The following is a 19,333-nucleotide window of genomic DNA, read 5'->3' as shown; positions in this document are numbered from 1 at the left end:
ACTATAGTTAGAAACTTTAACTATATTAAATTAAGAAGTATTAAGATAAATTATTTTATTTATAGATCTAAAATTATAGTAATTCTATAGCTTTTATATATATATAGTAGTAATATTAAATCTATAGCTATAAATAAACTTTTCTATAATTAAATATATTATATAAGAAAATTATATATATAGTTAAACTTTATACTACTTTTACTATATTACTTTTCTTCTTTATCCTCCTCTAAGTAATATATCTCTATTAATAATATATTACTTAAGATTTTAATCTAATTATTTTTACTACTTTACTTAACTTTATCTTATTTAATCTAGAACTATATAAGTAGTATTTATAATACTAATAGTAGTAGTAATAAAATAAAACTAAAGAGTTCTAAAATACCTATAAAGTTAGCTATATTTAATAGTAAATAGCTTTATATATACTTACTATATTAACTAACTTTAATTAGTATACTATAGATCTCTTACTTAATAGATTAATATAATACTAAAGTATTAATATATTAGGATAACTTTAACTTATTTAAAACTAATACTATAGAGTTTTTAACTAGTATTACTATTATCCCTCTTAGTAATCTAATATATATTTTTATATAAATATCTCCCTCTAATTCTTAATAGTTTAAATAAAGTTTAGAGTGAGATATTATATTAGAAATAGTATTAAACTACCCTCTATAGTAGGCGCTATTATTTATAAAAGATTTAATTAAGTTTTTAATATCTTTAGTAAGATCTTAAATAAAACCTTATTTAGTAAACTAAATATTTAGTAACTTATAAACTACTTATAAGTTATTATCTACTAATTATAGTTTCTATAGTTTCTTTTTAAACTTTTTATTAATATTATATTACTTACTATAGATAGATATAAACTACTTAATAAAGCTAGTTACTTAATCTAAAGCTTTTTAGGGTAAATCTAATACTACTAGTGAGGATAAATAAATTAAAAGTATAATACTTAGTTAATAAGTACTTAAAAGGTTTAATAGTAGAAGAGTTAGTAATAAATACTATAAGATATTTATATATAGCTAATATATTATTAGTATTAGTATTAGTAGTAATAGCTATATATATAGGTTAGGATATTAAAGATAATAATTTAGTACCCCTATATTACTATATATATTAATAATAGTATTACTATTAGTATTAGTTAGACTAGATTTTAATTTTAATAATAAAAATATAGTATTTTCAGCCTTCTCTTCTATTATTACTATTATCTCCTAATTATTATTAACCTTAATAATATTCTTATTTCTCTTATTTTAGTATTTTTAATCCTCTATAAACTAATTATAAAAAATCTTACTAAGTAGTTCTTTAAGTAGTTCTATATTAGTAATACTAATCTATTTAGTTATAAAAGCTTTTACCTACTTCTCTATATAGTAAGATTTAATCTTATAGTACTTCTAGCCTAATATATAATACTAATTAAACTTCTTATTACTTAAACTATTTTTATATTTTTAATACTCTAAGTAAATATATATATAGAGAAGTTATCTATATATACCCTCCTTCTAATACTTAATATTTATAGGATTATTAAGTTTATAATTAATCACCTCTTATATACTAACTAAAATACCTACTTAGCTACCTTTTTAAGGTATTTATATATTAGTTACTATACTACTAGAGATTAATATAATATTATATTACTACTTAATAGTAAAGTAAACTTTACCTCTCTCTTTAGTTTATTTAAGAGAGAGAATAATATTAACCTATAGAATACTTAGCTAAATAACCTCTTTAGTAAATAGATAGACCTAAGTGAAGATTAGTATTAGTTTAAATATACTAATAAACTTCCTCTAAGTAATAATAATAGTAATACTAATTTTCTTTAAAATATATAAATAAACTACTTCTATTTTAAGTTAGGTGTTACTATCTACCTCCTAGTCTCTATTATTTATATCTAATATATTAATAATACTAAATCTATTATATATAATACTCTTAATAGTTAGATTAAGAATAAGTAAACTATTACCCTTAAGTACTAAGTTATAGGTAACTTAGATTTATAGTAGAGTTAGTTCCTTATTACTTATATTATTTTCCTCTTTAAATATATTATAAAATAATATAAATATATTATTAGTACTATAATAAGGGGCTATAGGTATATTATCTATAAATTAAATAATTTAATAAGAAGTTAGGTTAACTAAGGTTAAGTTTAGTTAAAAAGATAGTATTAATAAAGGTAAGGTACTTTAAAGTTAGATTATATATAGTAGATCCTTTTTTTACTTCCTCTATATTATTATTACTTTTTAGTAAGAAAATACTTTTAGAGCTCTTTATAATAATAGAGGTATTATAAATATATACCTTCTTTATAATATAAACTTAAAAGCTACTAAATTATTAGTTTTAAGTTTAGCCTTAGCGATAATAACTTTAGTAGTAGCCTCCTTAATAGCCTCTTTAGTAATAATAGCCTAATAAGCCCTCTTAGTAGGTATAATAATCCTAATTAATAGTAAAGTAGAGTATTAAAGAGGATCTCTAATAGTATCCTATACTAGTTATTATATATATTATTATTTCTATATACTATTAGTAATAAGTAATAAATAATACCTAGATAGGTTATTATCTACCTATTAAGTTATATAGTAGTATTTAAGAAGTATTATAATACTCTTAGATAATAAGATTTAATAGGAATAAATCAATTAAAGCTATTAAAATAGGTTAATTACTATACTATAAATATCTATATAGTATTAGGCAAATTTTTATATATATATAGGGATTATACGTGCGTAATTTCAGTAAAAAGGAGGGGCGGACGCTATTAACGCAACAGACTGTATGCGTTTTGTACCCTCTTACCGACCTTCGTACAACGGCCAGGTTCCATCTCGTTGCTGCAAATCACCTGCAAATGCATGGGAAAGACGACCAGGCCAGTCGAATTGCTTGCTCGCAACAGGCGCAAACGCAGTAGTGCTGATGAGCGGCCACCAGGTGGACCGCACGATGCACGCCCGATGTCCCTTCTCAGGGATCTGGCCCTTGCCAGCGCCGGGCTGATCATCACGAAAAAGAAGGTCGAGATGCCCTGCAACTCGCGGCCAAGACAGCCTTCCCGGATTCACCCACGTCCAGAATGCGGTGAGCTTTCAGCTCGAGCCCGCTGTACGCCCATCGTCGGAGATGTCTGCCGAGTGCGACAAGACCTCTGCTTGTCGGACGTCATCAGAGACACGGTCGGTTTTCGTAACGTCGCTACCACCGCGCTCGTTGAAGGACTGCCGTTGGGTACCGGAAAAGTCTCGATTGTTGGAAGGGAATGTGCCAAGGTAGCCGACGACGCCTCCCGTTGACCCCGGCAGATTTTGAGAACATTTGCGAAGGATCTCGGCCTCGAACGCTGCTCCAACGCGGCCTCACATGTTTTTGCATCGCTGGACGAGACCAACGAGGGTTGACATCCGATCTCGTCCACACAACACCATACAGAGCCCCATTCAGCGGCGTCTCTCGGCCATTGGGAGGCCAGACGAGGGTTCCGCCACCCCGGCGCCTCGCATCTGCGCCTGCGGTCTGCGTCTCCCGTCGGGGTTGCGTCGCATTAGGTTGCAGCTCGCCTCGCTGCTCTATCGCGTGAAGCTCTTCCGTTGGTAGGCGCCTCATCGCTGGGCATCACCATCGCCGCCGCCAATCCCTCAGCGACCGCAGGCCATCCGTCGTGTTCACTCTTGGCCTGCGTCCTGCATGTCTCTGGCTATGAAAAGAACATCGGTGAGATCAAGGTTCGGGCTAGCGGTGGGGGGAAATAGCAGACAGGGTCCTGATGCATATTGATGCATATTCGATTTCTAGCGTCCAACTGGCAAATTTCGCGGGGTCACTTTCGCCCTTTCTCATCTCATCGCGCCCGCCGCCGATCGAACGGCCTGCTGCCGGATGGTGCTACCGCCGCCGAGCGCCCTGTTCGTTCTCCCCGGGCGAGCTCGGACGTGGATCCTGGCCTTTCGACGAGACATCCCGACTGACAAGTTTAATGAAGAATCTGACTCTTTTCTGCGCGCTGCAATATTTCTCTTACAAGTAATGGATCCCCAGGTCCTGAACTCCCGCCAACGCCGACCCTTGATTGAACACGAACGAATTTCCTCACCACACCTCAGAGCTCGGCCTTCGCCTTGTCCTCCGCCGACACATTCTGCAACGCGTACAGCTCCCTCGGCTGCCCCGACGCGTCGCAGCTGGCAAACTTCCACCAACCCCAATGCCAGGCGCCGGCGATATTGATCAGTCCCCACTTGATCGGCGCCGGCATGGGCGGCCAGTTCGCCCACAACCCGTCCTCCACCGTCCGATCCAGGTTGAGCAGGAAGAACGGGACGACATCCGCCGTGCCGGCCTTGGTCACCGTGCTCTTGCCCCACGTCTTGAACGTCAAGCTCGCGTTCGCCGCCTCCGGTGTCCCCTCTTTCGGTGCATTCGGGTGTTCCGCCAGGCCGGCGATGGTGCTGATTTCGCTGTGGAAGTGGTTCTCGAACGGCTCCTGGAAGCCCTTCATGATGTCGAGGAGCTTGGCACCGGAGAAGTCGGAGGGCGAGGACAATGACGAGAGGTAGGTGTTGAATTCGGCAAGGCCACCAAGGAAAGATTCTGCATTTTTGTTAGTGGCAGCATTTGCCCCTTGCTAACACCTGGCACGTACCATGCTCCTTGTGCGTCTCGGCGAAGACGTTCTTGTCGTTCAAGAGGTCCTCGACCTTGGTAAAGAGAGATTCCTCCTCGTCATCGTGGTGCGACTTGACAAACTTGAACCAGGCCTGGGAGTATCCCACAAAGTCTGCCTTGTCGGCCTCTTGGATTAATGGGGCTTGGTGGTAGATGGAGTTGTAACCGCGGAGGATGGAGTTGTGCAGCAAGCACATGTGCGTCGCACCGGTCGTGAAGAGATCGGTCTGTTCAATGCTCTGTCAGTCGAAGCTTCTTCAGTGGGGCCAATGGCATCCAAATCTCCGGGGCCATGGCTAACCTTCTTGGTCACGTATTGCGGCGTGGGGATGAGCTTCATAGGCCCATCGGCCCACGGCTTCGTTGTCTGCGGCGTAGTGGTCATCATGAATGGTGATCTCGACAAGAGCAAGCTCATGAGGATGCTTGGGATCACAAGCAAGAGATATCCGGCCATTTTGAAGGATGCCAGAAGGCCCGGAGTGCGGCGAGGGAGGGCGGTGATATACGGCGACGAAAGTGGTACGATTCGGTGACGTCCTTGCCCCTTGGAGTGGTGTTGCGTGACGGAGGCAGAGCTGCACGTCTTCGGGAGCTTGTTCCAGTGTTCCAGCGAGCTTCTGAGGAACCGTCGGGGGGCAGAGGAAAGTTGGCTGATTAAAAGGCATGTCCTCATTGGCCCGTGCAGCCATTGCTGGGGTGACTTGCAGGGAGCTCTGGCGCGGTTTCACCTGGGGAGCTCCCGCTAATGCCGCTGTGGGATCATGACATCCGACGGGATGGGGAGCCGAGGCGGCTTCAATTGGACGGGCGGCCTGATGATTACGGAGCAATGGCACGTCGACCGGGGCTTTCGGACCTTGCAGACCTGCCGATGTCCGAAGAGCTTCGGGACATGCCTCGAAGCCTGGGGAAGTCCAATGGAAGCTTGGCTCGATGGCCAGGGTGGGTCTTTAACGGGAGTCTGCCGGGTGAACATTTTTGTTCAACGTGCATCTATCTGGTTCCCCAGCTGTCATTTGCCTGGTAAAAGTTTTATGGTTATGTTTCTCAGGGCTCGTTTGATGTTCCATGTTTGAGGAAATACTCAGCAATAAACGCAGGTCAGCAACAGATGATCCGCAATAATAAAAATGCCACGCACTGAATAATAGCACTTGAATATTTCAGCCCGTTATCTAGACAAAGCTGCCCCCAATGTTCCATTGTGAATCTGCCAGATGCCGCCAACTGAGAAACAAAAGACCCAAAGACCGAGCATGTCGCATTGTCGGGCTTTACGTTTGAATTGCCAAATCTGAAGGTGCGGACGAATCAGAGTGCGCCCCGACCTGGCAGGCAGGCACCGGACGGTTTGCGTACACCTTCCTGCCTGTTGTAAGTCAAACGCACCTCACCTCAACTCACCGCCAACGCAACCCAATCCAGGGCCATTCTTTCCTCACAACCACAACAAGATCACCATCTGGATCAATCCCACCAAATCACCACAACCCCATCAAAAACATCACCCACCTGACAACCATCCACCATGCCCGCCGAAGGAGTCTACTTCAGCCCCAGCGGCAAAAAGACCTTCATCCCCCTCGAAAACAACCCCGACGTCTTCACCCCCCTCATCCACGACCTCGGCATCTCCCCCTCGCTCGGCTTCTACGACGTCTACTCCCTCGACGAGCCCTCCCTCCTGTCCCTCATCCCGCGCCCCGCCCTGGCGCTCATCTTCATCACCCCGTCGCCCATGTACCACCAGGTCCGCGCGCAGGACGGCACCCGCCTCGCGCACGACGGGGTCACCTACGCCGGCTCCGGCCCCGGCGAGCCCGTGACATGGTTCCGCCAGACGATCGGCAACGCGTGCGGGCTCTACGCTCTGATTCATGCGGTGGCCAACGGGGAGGCGCGGGAGTTTGTAAGCAAGGGGAGTCTGATGGACCGCTTGTTGGAGAAGGCGGAGCCGTTGGGCTGGGAGGAGAGGGCGGCGGTGCTGTATGAGAGCGAGGAGCTGGAGGAGGCGCATATGAAGGCGGCGAGAAGGGGGGATACGTATGTGCCGCCGGCGGAGGAGAAGCCGGGCTATCATTTCATTGCGTTTGTGAGGGGGAAGGATGGGCATTTGTGGGAGCTGGAGGGGGGCAGCGATGGGCCTGTGGATCGTGGGGCGTTGGGGGAGGGGGAGGATATGTTGAGCGAGGGGGCGTTGGAGAGGGGGGTGAAGAGGTTTATTGGGTTTGCGGATGGGAATTTGGAGTTTAGTGTTGTTGCGTTGGCGAAGAAGCAGGAATGAGGTGGTGGTGATGGGGGTTGGAGAGGATGGACTGGGATGAAGAGGGTGGCATATCAGGGCTTGCTCAAACAAGTACGATTACGTATTCTCAGCAAGATTGAGGTCAGGTTGACGATAAATAGTCTACTAGGTTGAGAAAAGTTGAATATGTCTATATTCTACTATCCAAGAGTACTTACCGTCCACTCCTAGCCACTTTAATCCTTCTTGTCCATCCAGGGCACACACGCCTCGTAAACCCCCTTGAGATTCTCCCACTTGGTATACCTCTCAAACAACCCCTCATCCACCGTCCTCATCGACTGCAACCCTCCCGCAATAAAAAAGTCCGTCAAGCTAGGCTCATCCCCACCTACAAACGCCTTGCTGCCCCGAACCTCCTTCACCAACTCATCAAACTCCCGCAGCCCCTCCTGCGCCTTCTCCCACACACCCTCCTCTCCCGCCAGCACATCCTCCAGCGTCTTGCCGCCGAGCCCCGCCTCCCTGCTCCGCCGGAAGTACTCCGCCGCGCGGGGCGAGAGCATGCCCGGCTCGCGGGGCATCACCGACGCAAACGCAATCGGGCCCGCGACATCGCGCAGCTTGGCGATGATCTCGGCGTCGCGCGGGGTGGACTGCGGCAGCGCCGGGGAAGGGTAGGTCTCCTCGAGGAACTTGGCAATGGGGAGGGAGTCCATGACGTGCGTGTCTGAGGGGAGGTGGTGGATCGCGGGGACGGTGTACTTGTGCTTGCCCTGGGGGTACGGCGGGATGGCGAGGGCGGCGAGGGTGGGCTCGATGTCGGGGAACTCGAGGAAGACGGTGCGGTAGGGGATGCGTTTGTAGTTGAGGACGAGGCGGATGCGCCAGACGGCGGGGGAGAAGCAGGTGTTTTTGGTGCAGGCGAGGTCGTAGAGGGTTACCTCGGGGGTTGGTGGTGAGGCCATTTTCGGGGGTGTGTAAGTGAGGATGTCACGATGTTTTGCTGAGGGTTTGCAGTGGTTTTTGAGGAAATGGGATGCTTGGCCTTGCTTATAAGCACACCGCGTCGCGTCCAATCCCGTCAAAATGCAGTGTGCAGCGCATTAGTGCTGACATTGCGGTCGGTGGCAGACGAAAGGCGCATGTCGTCCGAAGTCCCCTGGTCACCTTCCTCACCTTACACCTGCCTGGACTGCATGCTCACCGAGATGTCAGTCCGCCACACCGAGGTGAGAGGTAGGTTCGAGGCAACCTAAGGTGAGGGGGGTGAGGGGTAACTTCCCAGTTGGTTCGCTTTGGCAGGGCGAGCTGTGCTCAGCCTTGAACCCCACCACCCGCACTGGCCAGCCACCCCGGCCCCTCCCACCCAATCAGGGCCGGCGGCCGGTCCAACCATCGAAACAGCTAGAAGGCACTCGGGTGGTGAGCTTTTGGGCCTGTTCTGGGGCTCTGTTTTCTTTCTGCCTTCCGTCCCGCCTTGCCTGACTGAACCCCGCGGCCTGAAATCTTGACCTTTTCCCTCTGCATCTTCTTCTCACCACGATTGAAAACCCTCACGAATACCCCCTTCGACGAACATACCCGCGACTGTAATTACAAACTGCTGTTTTTTTGTTCTCTTTTTTTCGAAACGTTCATTCGCAAGGCATAGCACGAAAACAAACACACATCAGCCATGGCTTCCGCAGACGAGCTCAAGGCTCTCGGCAACAAGGCCATTGCCGAGAAGAACTTTGACGAGGCCGTGTAAGTAACTCGGAATATTCTGCGTGGGAAACGAAACTCAGTACTGACAAGAAAATGTGCAGCGCCAAGTTCACCGAGGCCATCGCCCTCCAACCCGAGAACCACATCCTCTACAGCAACCGTTCGGCCGCTTACGCCTCCAAGAAGGACTGGCAAAAGGCGCTGGACGACGCGAACAAGACGACAGAGATCAAGCCCGACTGGCCCAAGGGCTGGGGACGCAAGGGAACCGCCTACTACGGCCTGGGCGACTTGCTCGCTGCCAACGACGCCTACGAGGAGGGACTCAAGGTCGACCCCAGCAATGCCGGCCTGAAGAAGGATCTCGCCGCTGTGCAGAAGGCCATGAAGGCGGAAGCTGGTGGTGGTATGTTCTTACCTGCATGACCTGCTACCTTGTGAGAAGCTAACGACAACAGACGCCGGCGACCCAGGCCTCGGCCTCGGCAACATGTTCAACGACCCCCAGCTCCTCCAGAAGCTCGCCGCGAACCCCAAGACGAGCTCGTTCCTCTCCGACCCCTCCTTCATGGCCAAGCTCCAGCAAATGAAGGAGAACCCCAAGGCCTCCCCCGACCTTTTCAGCGACCCCCGCATGTTGCAGGTCCTCGGCGTCCTCATGGGCGTCGACATGCAGATGGGCATGCCCGACGAGATGCCCGGTGCCTCCAAGGACACCGAGATGCCCGACGCCCCCGCTCCCCAGTCGAAGCCCGCTGCCCCCAAGAAGGCGCCCACTCCCGAGCCGGAACCCGAGCCCGAAGAGCTGGACGAGGAGGCCCTGGAGAAAAAGAAGGCCAAGGAGGCCGCCGACAAGGAGAAGGCCCTGGGCACCGAGAACTACAAGAAGCGCAACTTCGACCAGGCCATCGAGCACTACACCAAGGCCTGGGAGCTGCACAAGGACATCACCTACCTGAACAACCTGGGCGCCGCCTACTTTGAGAAGGGTGACTACGAGAAGGCCATCGAGGCGTGCACCAAGGCCGTCGAGGAGGGCCGCGCCATCTACGCCGACTTCAAGATGATTGCCAAGTCGTACGCCCGCATCGGCACCGCGTACGAGAAGCAGGGCAACCTGGACCTCGCCATCGAGAACTACAAGAAGTCGCTCACGGAGCACCGCACGCCCGACGTCAACACGAAGCTGCGCGCCGCGGAGCGTACCAAGACGGAGCAGTCGCGCCTCGCGTACATCGACCCGGCCAAGGCCGAGGAGGCGCGCGAGGAGGGCAACAAGAAGTTCAAGGAGAGCGACTGGCCAGGCGCGGTGGCGGCGTACAGCGAGATGATCAAGCGCGCGCCGGACGACCCGCGCGGCTACAGCAACCGCGCCGCGGCGTTTGTCAAGCTGCTCGAGTTCCCCAGCGCCGTCGAGGACTGCAACACGGCCATCAAGAAGGACGCGACCTTCATCCGCGCGTACATCCGCAAGGCGCAGGCCTTCTTCGGCATGCGCGAGTACTCCAAGTGCGTCGACGCGTGCACCGAGGCGGCCAAGGTCGACCTCGAGCACCACAAGGGCGCCAACGCGCGCGAGATTGAGCAGCAGCAGCAGAAGGCGTTCAACGCCATGTACTCGGCGCGGGAGAACGAGACGGAGGACCAGACGCGGGAGCGCCTGGCCAAGGACCCCGAGGTGAGTAGCTTGCAGTCGAGATTCACGTCTGTGAAAGAGATACTAACGATCTATCGCACAGATCATGAGCATCATGCAGGACCCCATCATGCAGTCCATCCTCCAGCAGGCGCAGTCGGATCCGGCGGCGCTGACGGAGCACATGAAGAACCCCGAAATCAGGTCAAAGATCCAGAAGCTGGTAGCGGCGGGAGTTATCCGCGTCGGTCGGTAAGCCGGGGTGTTTGGAAAGGGAGAGGCGTTTGTGGTGGATGGGTGGGTGAGGGAAGACATGAGGTAAAATGGTCATGTGTAATGGTTGGACGATGAAATGCTTTGACACCAAAAAAAAAGTTTTTACTAGGTCATTCGTAGTGGTTGCGAAATGTGACCCCGACAACGGTGATTTTCCCACGTGAGAGGCGCGACCCCGAAATGTCTCAAACGCCTGGCTGCATGACCGATCGCCTTGGATCTCAGAGAGGGTCTCTGGTCTGAAGTTCTTGAAGCAGCGCCGGCACTTGTCAGATTTTAAGACCAGGATCCATTTCGCCGCGCTTTTTCGTGGTCGGATGAGGTCCCGTAATTGTGCGCTCGTGTAAGTGTCACCCGCTTCACGATGACTATCAGCGGGACGGCGCGAAATGGTTTTCAGATGAGCAGAGACGGCGACTTATACAGGATGATTTTCTTTCCTTTGTTTCTTGAGCTTACTTTGGTTTGAATCTGGTCTCTTTCGTGTAAATCTATGCGGCGCTCATTCCCACAACCGCAGCCATGGACTCCCACTCTCCCATGAAAGAAGGTATGCAACACTCCCCTCTCGATTGCTGTCTTATACTGACGATGAAAAGCATACATCCAACTGATAGAAGTGATCGCCACCTCGCCCCCGGACCCGCCATCCCCAGCCCTCCACCTAATCGCCTCCCTCCCCTCCGTCCTGCGCTACGTGGACGAAGACAATCGCACCGTCCTGCACCACGCCGCCCGCCTCGGCCGCGCCGAGATCGTCCGCGCCGCCATCTCCACCGCCGGGCCAGATGCGGTCGTCGACCCCCTCGACGCGGACAGATGCACGCCCCTGCACCTCGCGAGCCGCAACGGCCATCTTGAAGTTGTCACGACCCTCCTCGCTGCCGGCGCGGACGTCCGCGCGGAGGAGAGCTTCGATGAGACGCCGCTGCATGAAGCCGCGCGCAACGGGCATGCTGAGATCGCAAGAGTCCTGATCGCGGCTGGCGCGGTGGTGGACGCGCCGAATCGCGACTGCGGGACGGCGCTGCATGTGGGCGCGAGACGGGGCATGGAGGCGGTGGTGGGGGTGTTGCTGGAGGCAGGCGCGAATCCGGCGACGAGGGATGCGGTGGGGGATACGCCGCTGCATGATGCGGCGAGGGGGGGGCATGAGGGGGTTGTGATGGCGTTGTTGGAGACGGGGATGGTCTCCATCGAGGCGCAGAACGCGAATGATTTTACCCCGTTGAGTGTAGCGGCACGGCATGGACGGGAGGCGATTGTGCGGATGCTGGTTGAGCAGGGCGCGGACGTGGATTCGCTCTCGAACGAGTATTGTACGCCGCTGCACCAGGCGGCGTCGGAGGGGCACGACGGGGTGGTGAGGATATTGATCGCGGCGGGAGCGGATGTGGATCTGCAGGATCGCGATGAGCAGACGGCGCTGCATGCGGGCGTGATGTTTGAGCACGCGGCGGTGGTGGCGAGTCTGTTGGCGGCGGAGGCGGATGTGAATTTGCGGGATACGGAGGACTGCACGCCGCTGCACCACGCGGTGAAGAACGAGAACAAGGCGATGGTGCGCGATCTGCTGGAGGCCGGGGCGGATCCGACGGTGATCAGCGCGACGGGGGAGACGCCGCAGAGTTTGGCGAGGGTGTTGAACCGGAATTCGATCGCGGATTTGTGCGAGGCGCCGCAGGTGAAGGTGCGGCAGGGGGTGGTGTCGAACTTCCGGCCGAAGCGGTGCAGGCCGCCGGGCAGGCCGAACCAGGAGGACGAGAGGGAGGCGTGTCGGCATTTTAAGGGGCTGTTTTGGTGTCCGACGAGCGAGGTGAGGTTTGAGGGGCTGAGTGTGTGGGATATGTTGTATGATCCGGAGACGGAGCTGCGGTTGACGCCGAGAGTGCCGGCTGTGGTCGGGACGCCGAAGGGTGGTGGGGCGGCGACGCCGGTGCGGAGTCCCGGGGCGAGTCCGGTGCGGAGCCCTGCGGTGTCGCCGGGGGCTAGTCCGGCTGCGAGCCCGCCGCGGAGCCCGTTGCTTTCGCCCCCGGGAACGACTGCCGGGGGGTTGACGATGAAGGAGATGAAGAGGGGCCAGCAGCAGCGCCGGCGCAAGAGTTCGTACGCGAGTCGGATTCCGGAGAAGCCCGTCAAGAGGTGGCTGCACCTGCCTGCGAATAATGTCGCGTGGGTGATGGATTTGGTGCAGCGGGTGTGCGCGATGGATCACAGGACGGACGCGGAGTGTAACCGGATCATGGCGTTTATCGAGGAGACGTTCCACGAGATGCGGACGGGGGAGTTTTACCGCCGGCCTCATTTCAAGATGGAGGCTGCTGCATCTGCTGCCGAGGAGGTGCTAGGGCTGGGTGTTGGACCGCCGACGCCGCCCATCGCGCAGCCGACCACGACAACGCCTGGTGGGAGGATGTTCTCGATGGTGCTGCCCATAATCGACGTCGACATCGACGAGGGCACGAAGAACAGCCTCCGGAACGTGCAGATCGGGGACGAGGCGCGGCTGATGCGGCCCCTGGAGATGGTCGCCGGCAACGACAGACGCGTTGTAGTCCCGCAAGCTGCCGGTGGCGCGGCGCAGAGACGACACCCCCTAACCGCGATGCCGACCAACCTCCAGCACTACCTCTTCCCGCACCTCGCGCACTTTGACGCCATGGCCAAACTGCGCGCGAGTTTCACCAAATCGGAGTACCACGTCCCGCGGCCGCTGGACCAGTCCTACCACGAGGCCCTCAGCGCGGCGGACCTGGCGCTGCGCAACGAGAGCCAGGTTCTCTTCCGCTACCTCCGGCGCGTGGAGGGGCGGTTGGAGGAGCAGCAGCAGCAGCAGACGGCGGAGGAGGCGTGTCCGCCGCCGCTGATGGAGGACGTGCAGGGGCAGGGGAAGAGCCCGTTTGAGAGGCACGTGCAGCGGACGTTCTCGCGGCAGGCGAGCTCGAAGCAGAAGAAGACGGACGGGACGAAGGCGGAGTTGGGGAAGATGGCGGGAAGGCAGGACCAGGCGAGTAGTGTGCAGGCGAAGATTTCGCGGGAGAAGAGGAGGATGGATACGGAGAGGCGGAAGCAGATTTTGTGTGTTGCGCAGCTTTGGGTGTGGAGGATTGACGAGAGTGAGTAACGCTTCGACATGTGCTGTGGACGCTTGCTGATGGTGCGATATGCAGATACGATCATCACTGCGTTCCCTGACCGTTGGGATAACAAGAACGCCAAGACGCTTCTGAACGAGATCAAGCATCGCGTTTTGGGGATCAGGGATTTGCGATCTGAGGACACGGATATGATGCGCATCGTGGAAAGTATCCTCGAGAGCGCGGTGGGATACAGCGAGGAGGAGTTTCACTTCCAGTTTGAGGGGCCGAAGAGTTATTGCACTGTCTTTGCGTCTTCGATTGCACATGTTGTAAGTCAAGAAACCACCAGATTTTGGTGGTCATGAGTGCTAACAGTGGCTAGTCCAACGAGGCGATGAAGCGCTACGCAGAGTTCAAGGCGTCCATCAAGAAGATGGGCACGTCGAAGACGGTACTGGACGACTTAAGAGCGGAAATTGAGCTTCTCCAGGAGATTGACGACATCCGCGAGGAGATCAACATGATTAAGCGTGTGCTGCGGTCTCAAGAGCGTGTGTATGAGGAGTTCAGGGGCTCTGAGATTGGCGAGAAGTGCGGGGACGGGAAGGATGCGGCGAGGAAGGCGTTCAAGCATCCTACGTTGGACTTCTTCAAGAGGCTGGAGGAGGATGCCAATCGAGTGAGAGACTCGGTAAGTTTACTTCGGCACTGTTCGCTGGGCCGGCATGATTACTGACACACGACAGATTACGACCTTATTGGATCTCAGGCAACGCGAGGCGAACATCGAAGAAGCTCTATCAGCCAGCGAGCAGTCCAAGATTCTGTTCATCTTCACTGGTGCCACAGTTGTTTTCGTAAGTAACATTACGCTCGTGAGACCTAACACAAGCTCACGGCAATCAGGCGCCTCTTTCCTGGGCAACAGGCATCTTCGAAGTCAGCATTGAAGGGCTGGCAAGTCCCACAACCGCAGGCACTCTAATCATTGCATGTGGTACGTAACACTCATGCCCCTACCCGTGTCTTGTAGAAGCTGACCTTTCGCACAGTCCTGAGTCTTTTTGGCACATTGCTTCTGATTGCCCTCTCCCTCCAGATTTATGAGTTTATCACACAAGGCAAGGCCAAACAGCTTAATCAGCGCCTTTGGCAGTTCCTGGAGATTCGAAAGAAGGAGATCTCTTCTTCTAGTTCCAAGAGCTCCCCGCCTTCGTCCCTGGACGCATCAACACAGTTGAGCAGACAAAGAAGATCATCATTATCTCAGCCCGTTGCCGCGACTGCAATGAGTGAGAAGAAGAGCGTGAGGAAGAGGCTTGCCGCTCTGAGACCGAGACATCGGGGGAGGGACGAGGAGAAGGGAATTTCTGTAAAATAAGGGCCTGCTATTCACCGTCTTTGCATTAGTGTACTGGCGGTGTGTACGGCTTTCACAATAGTCTTAATTAGGCCAATGTTTTAAACGCTTCCTCATCAAGTGTATCTCAGTTTTGCAATCTCGTGGTTCTTGGGGGCCAGATACCGGATGGCAACGTCGCGTTCATTATCTACCTCGCCTCAGACTGCTTCGGCGGCAACACATTAAATAAGGCGGTCTCAGGTTATAGTGTATATGGGATTGCGTGTAAGCCCATCAGTAGCAATTTACTTTGGGCTAAAAGAAGGAATTCTGACACTACCATGAACACTGTAATAAGGGTGCTGAGGTCTTCCAGGAAAGTGACAAGCCAAGGACGTTATCAACACAACTCAAGAAAAATCGAGAAGTCTCTAGTAGCGAGGAGGCGTTGAGTATACTTATTGGTAGCGGTTGTATGGGGATTGCTCTGAAGGTCCAAAATGCAAGCAGGTAATTAGCAAGGTCACAGGCAGAGGCCAGCTTTGCGTCGTGCAGCTGAGCTCTTCTGCAAAGTTAACTGGCTTAAATAACCCATGCCGGCCAAGGGTTAATGCAGTTAAATTAATCTAGTGTTACCTTTCACAAACATTATTCGCATATATTCATCAGATATACAACGTATTGCCATTTGAGGTAAGGTCTGCATGTCTGTCAGCGGATATTCACTCTGCAGTTGTTGCACTTCGCGAAACCACAAGCTGATGGACTTTTATTTGTTGACAAAAGCCATCAGAAGCCCTCGTTCATCTGCAGCACACAAGCAGCATCGTTTCTCTTCATTCTGAACGCAATGCAGCATTCGGACGCGCTAGACAGTCGTTACGTGCCTTGGAATAATGGGTTTTGTGAAGGCGGAAGCCAACAACACTCTGACCAAGATTATCGCGAGGGCCGGATCGAGTTGCACAGTCTTTCGGCCGGATCGAGAGCAAGCACCTTGGCGATTGACGACACTGAGGAAGGACGGCACAGGGAGAGACTACCGTTGGAAAATGACAGACTCATAGACGACACCAATCACGCCTCTCTCTCAGACGAGTTTATCGAGCCCCAGAGTTGTACTCATTGCTCTACAGAGGAGATCAATGATCCAAATTCGTCTGAACAGCCACTGGGTTGGATGGCGGAACAGGTTCATCTGAAGCATTCGGCGACCTGGGGCCCGACTTGGCTCCAGACTTCAGTCCTCCTTGGATTTGTGTTACTATTCTCCGTCCTAACTCTGGCTCTTTGCGTCATGATCGGCTACTCCTATTGACATAACGGACTTTACATATCTCGAACTCGATTTGGGTATGGGTGGCGCTTTGGTCCTACAGCAGGTTTGTAATTCTTGCGTTGTTTCTTATTATCGTGGACAGCCTGAGATTAACTGATGTTCGCATTTAGTTCTTACCATTGTGTCTGCGCTGTGGGCAAGAGTGGAGATGCAAGCTGGCATCTACATGCCCTGGATTATCTTGCTCCGGGGTCAATCGTCTGACGAGGTGGACTTCGGCCTCGACTACACTGGCATGATGTCGCCGACCATTCTGTATCAGTCATATCGACGAAGACACTACCTGGTATTGATTGTGACACTCATATCAATACTTCTCAAAGTCCAAATTGTACTTGCTCCTGGTCTTTACCGTTTTGCCGCCATAAACACAACGACGGAGATTCCCCTAAAGGTCCTCGACGAATTCAGATTCGATCCAGGCGACACGTTTACGTATACAAATGATAGATATGGGCCTGCGATGGACCACAGTTCGTATTACGCGTCTATAGCAAGGCACTCTTACAACATCTCCTATCCTTTTGGCGTAACACCAAATGCCATCTACCAAACGTTCGAGCCCAGGGGTACAGCGAAAGCACCAATCACCACGACAGTGAAAGGAATTCTTGTGGAGATGCACTGCCTCAAGCTGGATACTTACAGTGTCGAAGCACAACGGATCTTCAACGAAAACGAAACCTTCTTTCAATTCAACGTTACTCTTCACTTCAACAACTGCCACCCGATTCCGATGGGTACATCCAGGTATAGCATGGAGAACTACGACCCGAATGAAGACGATAGCATCTACTGGACGGTCAACGATACTCTTAATCAGGCACGTCCGTGTCCGAATCTGCCTCAACAGCAAAGGCAGGTTCTTTACTTTGCTGGTGGACGTGGACCTTCCGTTGTAGATCGGTCTGTTCCTTGGCTCAACTCCGCAGCGGCTGTTATTTGCTCTCCCCAATCGACGCTATCTCAGGTGGAGATTGTCGACGACGGAACCAATCCACGCCTCAAACCTTTGGCCAACGCCGCCCGTGAACCATTCGAGATGGGCGATATTTGGTCCATGGTGACCAACTCCATACCTGGCGCAGATGGAAGCCAAAATTGGATAGAGCACAAGGATGGCGTCTTGGACTTCTGGGGCCCTGCGGGAGTATGGATGAATCTCAATGGCGTGAGCCCAAGGCCAGCTGTTCCGCCACTCAACACGACTAACCTGCTGTACGACTCAATGATGGGTCTCAAAAATGATCTTGGCCCACGCATTGCTCACTATTATATGCGAAGAGACGCTATAAGTGAGCACCGTGGTCGTCAACTAGTTGGAATTGACAAACTGGAAGTGAATCAGCAAGTTGGTCAGGCCATGCTTGGTATCCTTGTTGCCACCATCATTTCCGTGGTGGCTGTGACCATTCGATACAAAGGTCTCAAGATATGGCACAGAGATCCCGCAACGGTGACGGGAAGCCTGATTTTCTTCAAAAATCATTCGAAACTGTTCTCCCAACAATCTGATTCATTCTCCCACGAAGCCAACTTACTTTGGGGTCAAAACAACTACACTCCACACGTTCTAAAAACATGGGTACAAGCAGTGTTTGCAGTCTTCATCTTTGGTCTCATTGTTACATTGGTCATTACCCTTGAAATGTCGCAAGCCCACAATGGCATAGCAACTACTCAAGGGTATTAGAGTGTGCTATGGACTTCGATTCCAGTACTCATGGTGCTTGTGGTGTCTTTATACACGACGGCGTGCGATAAAAACCTGAGGGGGCTTGCAACTCTCAATGATCTTCACCAAGTGTCGCAAAATGCGAAGCAGCTCGACAATTCGTTGCTAGATATGTTGGGTGTACGGGTTTTGGTGAAGTGTCTTCGAAGTGGAAACTGGATGGTCTCACTTTCGCAATCTTTGGCCCTTTTGTGCGGACTTTTGACAACCTTTGCCTCCATTCTGTTTACCGTCGAATCCATTCCCCAAAAGGCTAGGATTCAACTGCGACAACAAAGCTGGTTCGCTGACACCAGAAACGGTCCGTCCACTAGCAACCGGGAAAATGTGGGGAGCCTTATCTTTCGAAAAGGGGAGGCAGATCTCTCTTACCCAAAGAATACTTTCGACGACCTGCTCTTCCCGGTCGTGAGTGACGTTCCGACTTGGAGTATCGAACATACTCACAACGTTACAATCGAGGTATCGATGCCATCGGCAACACTCCTCGCCTCTTGCGAAAAGATACCTAACAACACATTTGATATTATGACAGAGATGAGTTACACGTCAAGTAGTGGAAACGTTATCTTGGGACGCGCAAACGTGAGCTTTCCATTCACCTGCCGGAACGGAACTTCGACTAGACACAACACAACTCTAGCACAGTTCGGCATCCGCGACCCAGCCATGAGCCATGAAATCTTTGCGCATACGGTATCTACGGATAGAAGTCAAGACTTACAAATTCTGTGTGGAGAATACTACGATCCGACGTATTATCAATGGAAAGACACGAATAGCTGGAAAAAGGTGGCCTTGTCACAACACTCATTATCGCGAACGTATGCGTGGGGTGGGATGAATCACACAAGTCACAGTATCACTTCATTGGCCATGTGGACATGCAATTACACATGGGCTAAAGTCATGGTGGATGCGAGTATGATCTCGATCGACGGGGAGCTTGTTGTTGACCACAGCAGGCCACCTCGCCGGAATGAGTCCTCCATCTCTCCTTGGACTCCACAATTTTCTCTTCCTCCTTTGTATTATGCCTCGAAAAACAATGCCCTAGGTGGCTCCATATTTCCCGATCTCAGGATCACCATCAACAGGATGAAACAAAACAGATTATTCAAATTCGACAGAGACTTCGAGGTTCTCCTCCAGCCACATGGAAAGCTTCCTCTGAAAGCATTTGTTGATCCTCAGAGGGAAAGCGATATTACGAAGGTC

At 50.9% G+C, this 19,333-nt stretch overlaps 4 protein-coding genes across 4 annotated transcripts; 2 read left to right on the top strand and 2 right to left on the bottom strand.

Moving 5' to 3' along the window:
- Positions 1-4,183: 4,183 nt before the first annotated feature.
- GCG54_00000402 (uncharacterized protein) lies at positions 4,184-5,206 on the bottom strand (the record flags this gene model as incomplete). The annotated part of the gene is made up of 3 exons (XM_045400541.1): positions 4,184-4,674; positions 4,727-4,988; positions 5,051-5,206. The coding sequence occupies 3 exons, from the start codon at positions 5,204-5,206 to the stop codon at positions 4,184-4,186; spliced, it is 909 nt and encodes a 302-aa protein (XP_045269516.1).
- A 1,074-nt stretch (positions 5,207-6,280) lies between these two features.
- On the top strand, positions 6,281-7,036 carry GCG54_00000401 (Ubiquitin carboxyl-terminal hydrolase; the record flags this gene model as incomplete). The annotated part of the gene is made up of 1 exon (XM_045400540.1): positions 6,281-7,036. The coding sequence occupies one exon, from the start codon at positions 6,281-6,283 to the stop codon at positions 7,034-7,036; it is 756 nt and encodes a 251-aa protein (XP_045269515.1).
- Positions 7,037-7,233: 197 nt separating this feature from the next.
- Positions 7,234-7,965, bottom strand: GCG54_00000400 (Glutathione S-transferase-like protein ustS; the record flags this gene model as incomplete). Its single annotated transcript, XM_045400539.1, has 1 exon — positions 7,234-7,965. One exon carries the CDS (start codon positions 7,963-7,965, stop codon positions 7,234-7,236), a length of 732 nt encoding a protein of 243 aa, XP_045269514.1.
- A 710-nt stretch (positions 7,966-8,675) lies between these two features.
- GCG54_00000399 (Heat shock protein sti1-like) lies at positions 8,676-15,080 on the top strand (the record flags this gene model as incomplete). Its single annotated transcript, XM_045400538.1, has 10 exons — positions 8,676-8,746; positions 8,809-9,113; positions 9,166-10,385; positions 10,447-10,591; positions 11,219-13,735; positions 13,790-14,028; positions 14,082-14,390; positions 14,446-14,556; positions 14,606-14,696; positions 14,752-15,080. 10 exons carry the CDS (start codon positions 8,676-8,678, stop codon positions 15,078-15,080), a joined length of 5,337 nt encoding a protein of 1,778 aa, XP_045269513.1.
- Positions 15,081-19,333: the final 4,253 nt, after the last annotated feature.

This window comes from Colletotrichum gloeosporioides (assembly GCF_011800055.1).
Source record: "Colletotrichum gloeosporioides strain Lc1 chromosome Unknown consensus_12, whole genome shotgun sequence".
Lineage (NCBI taxonomy): Eukaryota > Fungi > Ascomycota > Sordariomycetes > Glomerellales > Glomerellaceae > Colletotrichum > Colletotrichum gloeosporioides.
The sequence above is the reverse complement of the archived record's forward strand: the minus strand, read 5'-3'. Positions and strand labels throughout refer to the sequence as shown.